At 42.6% G+C, this 12,185-nt stretch overlaps 1 protein-coding gene across 6 annotated transcripts in view; it reads left to right on the top strand.

Moving 5' to 3' along the window:
* The window catches only part of TIAM1 (TIAM Rac1 associated GEF 1), a 380,928-nt gene that overhangs the window by 336,547 nt on the left and 32,196 nt on the right, over positions 1–12,185 (top strand). For 5 of the 6 annotated variants that reach the window (XM_038581329.1, XM_038581328.1, XM_038581330.1 and 2 more), the window contains one exon: positions 2,280–2,383. In XM_038581329.1, coding sequence (XP_038437257.1) covers positions 2,280–2,383 — 104 coding nt within the window. Of the gene's footprint in view, positions 1–2,279; positions 2,384–6,743; positions 7,156–12,185 lie in introns of those variants that run through there. The other variant, XM_038581332.1, reaches the window with a different exon arrangement.

Below are 12,185 nucleotides of genomic sequence, written 5' to 3'. Positions count from 1 at the left end.
TGAAAATCGGGATCCCTGGGTGGTGCAGCGGTTTAGCGCCTGCCTTTGGCCCGGGGCGCGATCCTGGAGACCCGGGATCGAATCCCACGTCGGGCTTCCAGTGCATGGAGCCTGCTTCTCCCTCTGCCTATGTCTCTGCCTCTCTCTCTTTCTCTCTGTGTGACTATCATAAATAAATAAAAAATTAAAAAAAAAATAATGAAAATCGTTTCCTTGGGCACCTGGGTGGCTCAGTGGTTGAGCATTTGCCTTTGGCTCAGGTTATGATCCCTGGGTCCCGGGATCGAGTCCTGCATTGGACTCCTTGCAGGGAACCTGCTTCTCTCTCTGCCTTTCTGTCTCTCATGAATAAATAAATCAAATCTTTTTAAAAAGAAAAAGAAAATCCTTTCCTTTGTTTTTCCAATATTTTGTGAGCATCAGCTATACCCTGGGTGATGTGTTACATGATGAGATATGCAGGGTCACAGCATTTGGTGGTTCAGTCTGGGGGTTGCTGTTGTGCAGATCGCTGTGTGAATGGAGCCCCAGCATGCTGTGTAGACTGGCTGCTCCAGATAGTACAGAGGGAGCCATGGTTTCCATGATCCAAGAGCTTAGTGCTCCTAGCAAAGTGGCCCTATGTAAGCTTAGTGGTTCCTCCACAGTGAGGATCCACTCTTGCCCGTTTCTCTGGCCCCAGCATCTAGGTCATTGCCCCCATAAAAGGGTTTAATCACCTTTTTCCCACGGAGATGACACGACAATACAACAGAGTTGATAACCACCAAGTTAACTGAGTATTTCTCTTTGACTGCTACCACCATATGTTAGAGCGAGCAAGTAATTAGAAAATGCTAGAGCCAGGGGCTCCTGGGTGGCACAGTTGGTTGGGCATCCGACTCTTGGTTTCCACTCAGGTCATGATCTCAGGGTCATGAGATTGAGCTTCGTGTGGGCTCTGCACTCAGTGCAGAATCTGCTTGGGATCCTCACGCTGTCTCCCTCTGTTCCCCCCCACCATGCACACACAACACACACTGTCTCTCTTTCTGAAATCAATCAATCAATCAATCTGAAGAAAGAAACTCCTAGAGCCAGAGCAGAAGGGAAGATACAGACAGAAGCTTACATCTAGGTTGTATTCACCTCACTGGTGCTTTATTTCAGAGGAAGAGAGGGGGACTACAGGCGCAGCCTTGCTGTAGCATTTGCTTAGAGGTCAGCTTCCTCCCTGTTTTGCAGCCAACTTTGAATTTGAACATAAAGTGATGCCAAGCGGATCATGACTATAATAGCGTGCCACTGGATAAAGCAGCCTCTTTGCAAATGGAGACTTTCATCCAGAGAGTCAGAAAGTGGCTCCTTCACTCTCATTTCCTATCTGGTCCCTTTGTATGAGAGTGCTTCGTCCCCAAACCACTGCCAAACTGGCTTGATTACCACTGTCTCATCAGATTAGCTAGAGGGTTTCAGATGTCTTAGAGCCTTGCTGCTCCAAGGGTGGTCCAAGGACAGTATTGATTGGTGTCACTTTTGGAGCTTGTAAGAAATGCAGAAGTTTAGGTTCAACCCCAAGTCTATTGAACCTGCATCTGTAGAGCATGATCCCCTAGGAGCTCAGATATTCTTTAAATTTGACAGGCCTGCCAGAGGAGCGTGATTGTAAGGTTCTTTTCCTTCACCTTTGCATAGAATGTGGTGGGAAGTGTGGAAGTATGGTGTTACGTTTATAGTTCACCAGGCTTTGCAAAAACAGCCATCACACATATTACAGACTGAACGTTTCTGTCCTTCGGGTCCCTCTCCAAATAGCAGTAGCATCACATGGGAGGTTAGGGCTTCAACATGTAATTATGTGTTATAAAAAGTAAATAATATCTATATGTACTATCATATAAAAACAATAATAGTCGGGAAGCCTGGGTGGCTCAGTGGTTTAGTGCCGCCTTTGGCCCAGGGCATGATCCTGGAGACCAGGGATCGAGTCCCACGTCAGGCTCCCTGCATAGAGCCTGCTTCTCCCTCTGCCTGTGTCTCTGCCTCTCTCTGTGTGTGTGTGTGTGTCTCTCATGAATAAATAAATAAAATCTCAAAAAAAAAAACAATAATAGTAGCAATAAACACAATAAATAAAATAGAACACGCTTATTGGGTCAAGATCGTGGAGCTCCTACATGGAGGGGCTAACAATATATGTACATGTCAGGAGCCTGACCCTGTGCCCCCCTTGCAGAGGCCTGGCTTTTAGCAATTGCTCTACATGCTGACCCACATTTTCTGCTGATTTCATCTTGCAGGACACAGCCTCTGCAGCGAGCAGGGCAGTAGTGCCGAGACCGCTCCGGAGGAGACCGAGGGGCCCGACTTGGAATCCTCAGATGAAACTGATCACAGCAGCAAGGTGAGAGATTTTCATTTTCACGTCCCACGTGTCGAACCACCGAAGAATCACAGCCGACACAACTGACACAATCACCTTTGCAGCCGTGTATGGTTAGGAGGCCTCTCCACGGGACCAAGTGTTTTTACCTCTGAGATGTCACGAAATAAAATACGAAATCCCAATTACAGCCTTGATAACAATATGTGATACTACACATGAGAATACAGGGCAGGAATCACTTTTAATGAGTTTGCATCTCATTTCACCTGTTTTCCTTCTTTGAAGAAATATCATCCAAAATGTGTGTGTGGCTGGGCCTGTTAGGCTTTCTTGCCATTCATGGTTCCTGCAACAAAATCGTTTTGCATTGTCCATGTTTGGCTTTTGTGAAAGGTGAACAGATTTTATGTGAAAGGAAAAGAAACAATGTTTTTATTTATTCATAGAGCATGTTCCTCAGTTATTAGAGGGCTGTGAAAAAGCCCTTATCCTAACTCTTTGGTAGAAGACTGTGAATTTCTTTTCCATAATTCATCATGCTTTTATTTTTTATTTATTTTTAAATTAAAAAAAAAAGATTTTATTTATTTATTCATGAAAGAGAGAGAGGCAGAGACATGGGCAGAGGGAGAAACAGGTTCCCTATGGGGAGCCCAATGCGAGACTTAATCCCAGAACCGGATCATGACCTGAGCCAAAGGTAGACGCTCAACCACTGAGCCATCCAGGTGCCCCATCATCATGTTTTTATCCCACCTCTCAAACAGTTCCGTGGATCACCAGCCTGTTCTGAGCACACTCTCCAAAGTACAACAGTTTAAAAACTTGACGTTCCTCTGTCCAAAGGCCCCCCCAAGCAAAAGTAATTGTATAATTGACTCTTTCTGTATTTATTCACTTTTTTTTTGTAGTGTTGTTGACATATTTATGTAGATCTCTTCACGTACCTTTCTTTCTTTTGTTTGACTCTTACCAGTCACTTTCTGATCAAATCATGTCATTTTAAATTATACTTTCTTCTTCCCCTTTTGCAAGGTCAGGGTGATACTTGCCTTTGTTCAGTGATTGGATGATGGGGGGGTGGGGAAGGGTGTTAAATAATATAATTGTAGTCATGGAAATACATTATTCAAATATGAACTAGTATTTTAAAAACCTACATTTCTCTGTGTGTCTGTGTTTCACCATGATTTTTGCCCATGTGTGTCTCTTTGATCATCATAGATAGGATCACCATTCTCAGTGTCCTTTCAAGCTGAGCATAGTATAACATTTAATGTTGGAAAGTAATTTTATTTTTTATAAAGATTTTATTTATTTTCATGAAAGAGACAGAGAGAGGCAGAGACACAGGCAGAGGGAGAAGCAGGCTTCCTTTGGGGTGCCTGATGCAGGACTCGATCCCAGGACCCTGAGATCACAACCTGAGCCAAAGGCAGATAGATGCTCAACCACTGAGGCATCCAGGTGCCCCAAAAGTAATTTTAATACTTACAAAAGGCTTTATGCTGTTGGTTCTTAATTAAAATACAGATGAATAAGTGGAAATGCACACATTTCATTTAAAGCCAAAAAAACCCTCAAAAAACTGCTTCAAATTACTTTTTAGGTGTGTGGCCATTTTATGCACTTAGGGTAGGGGTGGGAGGGGTCCCTCTCAAGAGAAATGGATATTTCCAAACTGAGGTAAGAGATTTAGAAAGGTATTTATTAAGTTATTTTGCTATTGAACTTAAGAATGTTAATTCTCAGTTTCTAATTTGATTTAGCAATGCAGCTATTTTTCCTATATCTAAAACACTTATTTCTGAATACTTTTTAACTTGGATCATTTTTACCTCACTGTCATAGGCAATGTTCTCATTCCTTGTGGATTTTGAGATTGTTTTCATTCGAAATTTGTGAGTCATGAGGTCCTAAACAGGGTCCTCTGTAATGTTAGGTCTGGCAATGGAGAGGAAGGAAGGGGCCCCAGGGTTTTGTTGGACTGACCCCGATGCCTCTCTGACTCAATGGTTCTTTCTCCAGAGAATAGGTCTGAAACCCACCTGGAATAGATAGGGTCAGAGGCAGGAACAGGCCACCTTGTCCGTGGATTTCACTGTAGAAATGCATGGCGGCTCTCATAACAAGAGAATTTCATCAAAATTACTGATGACAAATTTGGGTGATGATCAGTATTTTTAAAGCTAGTACAGTGACCTTCACTGAAACCATAAGTTCATATTCCTTTTCACTAGGTTGAGGAGCACTGTGTGATTCTATATCTAAAAATACTCTCTAGTTTTGGTTCTATTCACATTTTATCTTCTTTATTTGAGCTGTTTTGTCATGCAACCCAAGTTAGTTAATTAAATTGGCCTTTAATGAGTTAATTTCTCACTTTGGATATTTAGAAGCAAAAAACAAATTGAGCAAATGGTTCTTGGAGCCTGAGTCCTACTGTGTATCTCCTTCCTTCCTTCCTTCCTTCCTTCCTTCCTTCCTTCCTTCCTTCCTTCCTTCCTTCCTTCCTTCCTTCCTTCCTTCCTTTTCTTTCTTTCTTTCTTTCTTTCTTTCTTTCTTTCTTTCTTTCTTTCTTTCTTCTCTCTCTCTCTCTCTCTCTCTCTTTCCTTCCTTCCTTCCTTCCTTCCTTCCTTCCTTCCTTCCTTCCTTCCTTCCTTCCTTCCTTCTTTTCTTTTCTTTTCTTTTCTTTTCTTTTCTTTCTTTTAAAATTTTGTTTGGGGGGGGGGGATGGAGGAGGGAGAGCAGCAGACTCCCCACTGAGCCAAGAGCCCAACCGAGGACACTGGGATCATGACTTGAGCTGAAGGCAGACGCTTAATGGGTGGAGCCACCCAGGCACTCCCTTACTGTGTATTCCTGATAGTAAATGGAACTAACACTTACTTAGTATCTTGTATATATTGGGCACCATCTCATCCTCACAGTACCTCTGAGAGAGAAATACTATTATTCCTTCTATTTCATAGGTAATGACATTGGAACAGAGAGGTTAGCAACTCAGTGAAGGTCACACAGCTCTGAGATGGCAAGACAAGGCCTTGTGTTGTCACCTGCTGTACTACAACTACCTTCTGGCCAGATGTTAAAGTCTGGTGTTAAATTCTAGGTTTCAGAAAAAGAAGGAATTAATTAGTGTGCTATGCAAGTCAATTAGATATGTACTAATTAACCACTTACATATTTTCTTAATGCTGAACCTTTCTGGGTGTCTTTTTTTTTTTTTTTTTACTTTTATGATTTAGAGTAAGAGCAAGCACATATCTTGAGTTTCTTGATCAAAATGAAATATTCTTTTGACATGTCTCCTAGATCAGTAATTTTTCTTGAGAACAAACCACACATTAATTTTTAAGTCGCAAGCTACCTTAGACATGGAAGGATGATTTAGCCCTACTTTGAAGGCACCAGGCTGGGTGTAGAATGTAAAAACAAATAAATTAGCAAACGGATCAAGAAATGAAATAAAACAAGCAATCCTTTTTTTTTTTTTATTCTTGCTGAATCTGTAAAGGCTGTTGATTTGCTTTGTTTAATATTTTTGCTCTTCTTTGTAAATGAATTGCTTTATGAAATAATGGGCAGAGTAAAGACAATGCAGGTTGGAGTGTTGTGTTTTTTGATTTTTTTTTTTTTTTTAATGGTTGTTGCTCCTCTGGCCTTTTGGAGTTCAGCAAGTAGATAATTGCGGGCTTCCAGAGCATTGGTGGCACTAGAAAGTCACATCCATGGGGCTGGGGGTGGGGCTCTCACACGGGGACGGGGGAGGGAGCGGGGGTGGGGGGCAGTCTAGCAGCCTTTCTCTTTGTAAGCTACCTCCTTCCTCTTGTGTCTGTGGGTGCTGACCTCTACGGGGCCTCCTCCACTGGTCACTTGTTTCTGTGCTTCTAATCTAAAACTCTTGTCTCTGGCAATGAATGCTAATGAGCCCCCAGCTGTCCTGTTATGTATTCCTGGCCCCCCTGGCAGCTGTGATTCCTGTTTTCTACTTAGCAAATGTATTAGAATGATTTTCAGAACATTTCCATCCTGAAAGCCACCTTTCCTCTTTTTTAATCCAAATTGGGATTGTCTCGGAAATGTCTGCTTTAGGAACAAAGCATGAAGCGGAAAATGTGAAAACATAAACTGGTAAAAAAAAAAAATCTATCTATCTATCTATCTATCTATCTATCTATCTATCTATCTATCTATCCTATATAGTTTTTATTCTTTATTTACTTATTTTTCTTTCTTTATCTTTTTAGTGCCTGCCCCCAGACTCAGTGAGGGGTGTCTTCAAAGTTGTTTGAGCCGGCGGGGTTTAATATCCCTGTGCAGTGCATGACGCTGGCCAATCAGCTGATCCTGGTCCGCAGAGCAGAGCGGCTCACATCCTGGGCAGGCTTTTTCTGCTTTGTGCTCTGGTCTCTTTTGGTTCTCTCTTTCTGGAACTTTTGTGGGTTAGCCAGGTGAAATCAAAGCATAAATTCCTGTCCATGCGTTAGCCTTTGACACCATCCCAGAGGCTGCTGTGCTGCTGTCCTATCTGTTGATGCAGCAGTAGGTTTCCTGGGCGAGCCGGCATGGGCTGTCTAGATGAGAGGATGCTCCCTTGGGAACTGGAAGGCGTTGGGCGCTCTCGGGGTATTTTAAGAAACTTCTGTTTCTGTGCGGAACACGTCAGGTGGTAAAATTACCATGAGAATATATTCCTGATGATGTCTGCACTGTGGAAAATAAAGCGCAAGCCCAGGATTGAAAACAATGACAAGTCCGGTGATTCTATATATCGGACACTTCATCTGGTGAGCATGTTTGAATTCTTTCTTGCTAACCTTGTTTGTGTTACGACTTTCCAGCTGGATTGCTTTTCAGCCCAAATGACAGTGATTGTGCTTGTCCCGTTTCCCCATCACTGCATCCTTTTACCCTCCGATCTCCCTTGTTGATAAAGAATATATAGTTTAGCACGGCAGGGTCGGGGGGAGGTAGTTGGGCATCAGTAGTTGGCATGGGGTCGAATTGGCCTAGAATCTTCACATTTATTTTTTTTCATTCTTAAATGTCATAAAGATGTATTATATAGTATTTTTTAAAACTGAGTGTCATTTGAATGCTTCTCCTCTCTTTTGGTTGTTGAGATTTTGAGTGTGTTTGTGTTAGGTGTATGGCACATTTCCCTGATCCCCACCTCAGACTGGGTAGCCTGAGTGCTCATTAAGCATTTCTGGAAGAAGGATGTCCACCTTGCCTCCTGTCAGGTTTTAAGTGTTTTGGGCTTTATTTCTGCTTTCTTGAGAAGGAGATGGTGATAGAAATGTTGGCCCAGGGGTTGTGTTGATGGTTTAGCATCAACCGACTTATATTGTGTATGTCAGTAAATGGTGAGTCCCTAGTGAGAAAGTCCAGCTGGTTAACGACAAGGAATAATTTAACCAAATCAAATTAAGCTTTTTAGTAGTTCAGTATTAATATTGAAGTCTGCCCACGATTAGATTTTGTGTCATTCAATGAAACTTGAAATCTGGCGGTGAGGACACCTGATTTACCCAACTGGAGCTTTCATCCTTCTTGGATGTTTCTTCTTCAACGTTTGTTCAAAAGGAGACAGAGAAGGTGATGGGAAAACTAGAGGGATTACCACTGCATATAGTGGTCGCTGAAATTATAGAGAACATGACTTTGGTGTTTGTCTCCAAAAAACCTTAAGTAAAGGTTTTAAGAATTTAGGCCACTCTGGCCCCTTTTAAATCTGTGGGATGTGTTAAATCGGTCAGACTTAAAGGACAGTTTTAGAACTCTGAACTCATCTAGAGATAGAAATTGCCTTTAGTGGTTGCATAACAGGAAGAGCTTAAACAGCTGGGTAGCTTGAGTCAATAGTGTATACTTAAAAGCCTCCCCCCCCCCTCTTTTTGTACTTTCTTTTCATCTTCCACAGGAAGAAAGCGATATTATAAACATTGAGCTTCATGCTGGCCTCAGTAAAGGGGCTCGTTTCCTCCTGCAATTGTATACTCTTCTCCACACGTTGGTTGGATAATTCTTAGCCCTGACAGTGGAGTGGCTTCACTACCTTGAACAGTTTCAAGCTGGCAACTCTGAAGTGCCCGAAAGTGCTTTTCTGTCTCCAGGGTGACTGATTGTAGTCCTCTGGTGGGGAGAGGTTTGTCCCTTGCCCAGTACAGAAACCTCCACTGTCTCCTCCTTCTTAGCAGCACTTCACTGTTTGTCCCAGTTCCAGGAAACTTGGCTCTGAGGAGTGTGTGGAGAACCTCCCACGGCAGCCACCTTTCCAGGCATCCCTGGCTGCGGAGCTGGGTGTGGAATAAAGAGGACAGCTAAGGATGCTCAGTGTCGGAGCGGTGGGGGGGAGTTCTGTAACCCCTCCTCTTATGTCCCGAGTCACAGCTAAGCTACCCAGAGGAGATCTCAGTGGATCTCGATGCAAAAAAATCTAACCACTAGTATAGGGTCAGGGAGACTTAAAAGTTGGGCCACAACATATAAAATCTCTGCATTGGAGGTATTCTAGAAAAGACCTGCATTTCATACTTCCTAATGAGGATGTTTTTTGGGTAACATTTCAGTAAAACAAAAATTCTCCAGCTTGATGCCATCATTTTGTTTCCAAGTAAAAGTTTCATTAAGAGCCTTGCAAAACGTGCTGTGACAATATGCATTGTAACTTGGAATTCTGTTTTATAAATAGCATGTAATTGGGAATAAAGAGATTATGTCCATGTTAGGAATATGTCCATATCCCTTATGAGAGTTTATACCTCGAATCAGAGAACAGGGTGGTCTGTGTTGAGACTGCTTTGCCCTGTCTCTATGTAAGAGAGCACCTGGCTAAATCTATCCTAAATTTAGGATTGTATTTAATAAGAAAGGGATGCCTAAGGCTTTGAATTGTCAGAAGAGGATTTAAAGGAATTTGGGAGCGTCCCTGGGATGCTCATGATTTTTCCTATAATCCAGAACTTGGCTCAGAGGGGAAGAAAGATGAGCAGGCTGGGTGTTTGGGAATGAGGTTGGGTAGGATATGACTTTAGCTTTATGACATAGATTTAGAGCACGAAGGCCATAGCCCACAAGCCATTAACCTCAGCTCTTCTCTTGGGCCTGCTTAACATAAGGATGCCTGACCTTAGAAGTGGTGAACTTCACACAAAGTGAGAAACTCAACTTAGACTCTTAAAAATGGAAGCCTCAAGGCATTGATGGTGAAACAGTGGGAATGAGAACCTTAGAAAGTCCATCCATACCTTTCACTATTATATGCAGATATAGGTGACAACGGTAGCTGGTCAGTGCGCTGAGAATTAGGAGCACAGAGAGAAGCACCTTCTGGAATTTCCTGCCCTTGATATGTGCCTGAGTCCCCAGGTCATAACTTTGGCCCATCCTGAAAGTATGGAGCACCTTTTGTATACCCTCTGAGGACATTAGATCTCCCATGGCAACTTGTCTAAATGATAAAATTGTAGAAAAGCACATTGTGTCTCTGATGGGAATGAAACGATGGATTTATTTATCATGAGGAGTAGCTTTGATGTTAATCTGCATATAAATGACAGACAGCTGTGGTTACTGTTGGGCCCCTGAGAAATGCATTGTATAAGAGAAGGTGCCAATTATATGTTTGTTGTGTTCGGTTCCTTTGCAGGATGCCAAATCTAGGCAATAAAAGACAGGTGGGAAAAGCTGGAGGGCAGGGCTGTTAGTTATCAGTCTTTCTCTTGGTCTGTCCATATGGGATTTTAATTTTTTAATTTTGGTGAGGGTTACCTCTCCCCATCATATCTATGTTATAATGCAGTAGTGACCTATTACAGTTATCCCCAGATTATTTAAAAGCTATGTGAGCATTTTTTTGTTACAACGGGTCTTTTGTTTCTGTGTAATTTGTAAGACAAAGCTATATTTAGCCAGATGTTTAAGAAAGGAAAGGACGAGGTAGTAAAATACTAACATAGCTAAATAAAAAACTGTTTAGTTGATTTTTCCAGAAATAAGCTTTAATGAAATTCTTTCTTTTTTAACAGCCTTATTGACACATAATTCACATTTCTTACAATTCAGCACATTTTGGTGAGTTTTTGGTTCATCCCTGAAAGGAGAATTCTTTGTGGGGATAAATAGTGACTGGAACACTGAATTCATGGAGAGCATTGAACAGTGGCCCCCTGAGAGGTGACTGGTACCCTCTGGCACATAAGACTAGGGTCAGTAGTGGCAACAAAATAAGCTATGGTCATTGTAAGAGAATTGAAATAGGGGCGCCTGGGTGGTATAGTCAGTTGAGCAGCCGACTCTTGGTTTCAGCTCTGGTTGTGATCTCAGGGCCCTGGGATTGAGCCCTACGTCAGGCTCTGTGCTGCCTGAGGAGACTCTTTCCCCTCCTCTGCCCCTTCCCCCCAAATAAATAAATAAATCTTTAAAACACACACAGAAATAATAATCATGTGGATTTGGGTCCTGGCTTTCCTCTTTGCTGTCATGGCATTATCATGAATGCATCCTTGTTAGGTTCTGACTTCCCCTGTCCTTGTACTGCCTTTATTCTATGCTCCTTTCCCTCTGGGTTATGCCGGTGAGGGGAAGGCATGCTAATGTTGGCTGCCTTCTTCCTTTGTGTGTAAGGGGTTGCCTCCATGGAGTACCTTTGGTTTTAGCTTCTGTGCTCTGCACCAAATGCCAGCCTTGACTTCCAGCTCTGGGAGGATATTCTTATGTTCTTCCTGGGTGGGTGGGTGAAAGAAGAAGTACTTCTTTATCTGCACCCGTGTTTGCTGGGAATACTCTGTGCCTAGGGATGAATTAGACATTGGAAGCCAGGGAGAGGAGGAGGAGCAGACAGCCTGCCTTCAAGGAGATATCTAGCAAACATTTATAGAGTGGTACATTTGGACAAATATTAATAAACTAGATTTTGTGCTACAAAATAGCTTCTGGAGGCATTCCATCAGGAGCTTTAAACAATACGCTGGCTCATCTCTTCCTGGAGGTCCTGATTGAATTGATCTGGAGGGTGCGCTGGGCATGCTCCCCAGGTGATTGCTATATGCAGCCCAGGTGGCCAAGTACTAATTCCACTCGGTTTTTAGCACCCCGCCTACCACCCATGCTTTGGAGAATTGTTTTGCATAACTTGAAGTTTGAATTTTAGAATCCTAGAACCCTAAACTTCTACCTGAATCATCCTGGACAGAGATTAGGTGGAGGCTGAGCTCCCCCACTGAAGCCTTATTCAGGGCTCCACAGCCTTTATTTCGAAAGAGGAGGTATTTTTCTTTTTTTTTTTTTTTTTTTTTTATTTATTTACTTATGATAGTCACAGAGAGAGAGAGAGAGAGGCAGAGACACAGGCAGAGGGAGAAGCAGGCTCCATGCATCGGGAGCCTGATATGGGATTCGATCCCGGGTCTCCAGGATCACGCCCTGGGCCAAAGGCAGGCGCCAAACCGCTGCGCCACCCAGGGATCCCGAAAGAGGAGGTATTTTTCTGCTTGGGGAAGCTGGAGAGACAGAAACTTTTCCCTTTCTTCCCTTAAAATATATGAGTATCCATCATTATCTAGAAAGTTACCTTAGGTCTAATTTTTAACAGAGCCAGAAAGAATCTTAGCTTATAAAATCATCTTCCAGTATTGCAAAGTATAGTTTACTTAAGTGGGGGCTATGATAATTAGCCTTGTCTTTGGAGTGAATTGAGTTTAATTTTTCCATCTCTCCGTCTGCTTATTTGTAAGCTTCTTGCAGAGTAGTTATGAACACAGGCTTTGATCCACACTGCCTGGTTCAAATCCCAGCTCTGCCATTTTCGAGCTGT

This window comes from Canis lupus, chromosome 31 (genome assembly GCF_011100685.1).
Source record: "Canis lupus familiaris isolate Mischka breed German Shepherd chromosome 31, alternate assembly UU_Cfam_GSD_1.0, whole genome shotgun sequence".
In the NCBI taxonomy this organism is placed as follows: domain Eukaryota; kingdom Metazoa; phylum Chordata; class Mammalia; order Carnivora; family Canidae; genus Canis; species Canis lupus.
Note: the sequence above shows the minus strand (reverse complement) of the source record. Positions and strands in the feature narration are given on the sequence as shown.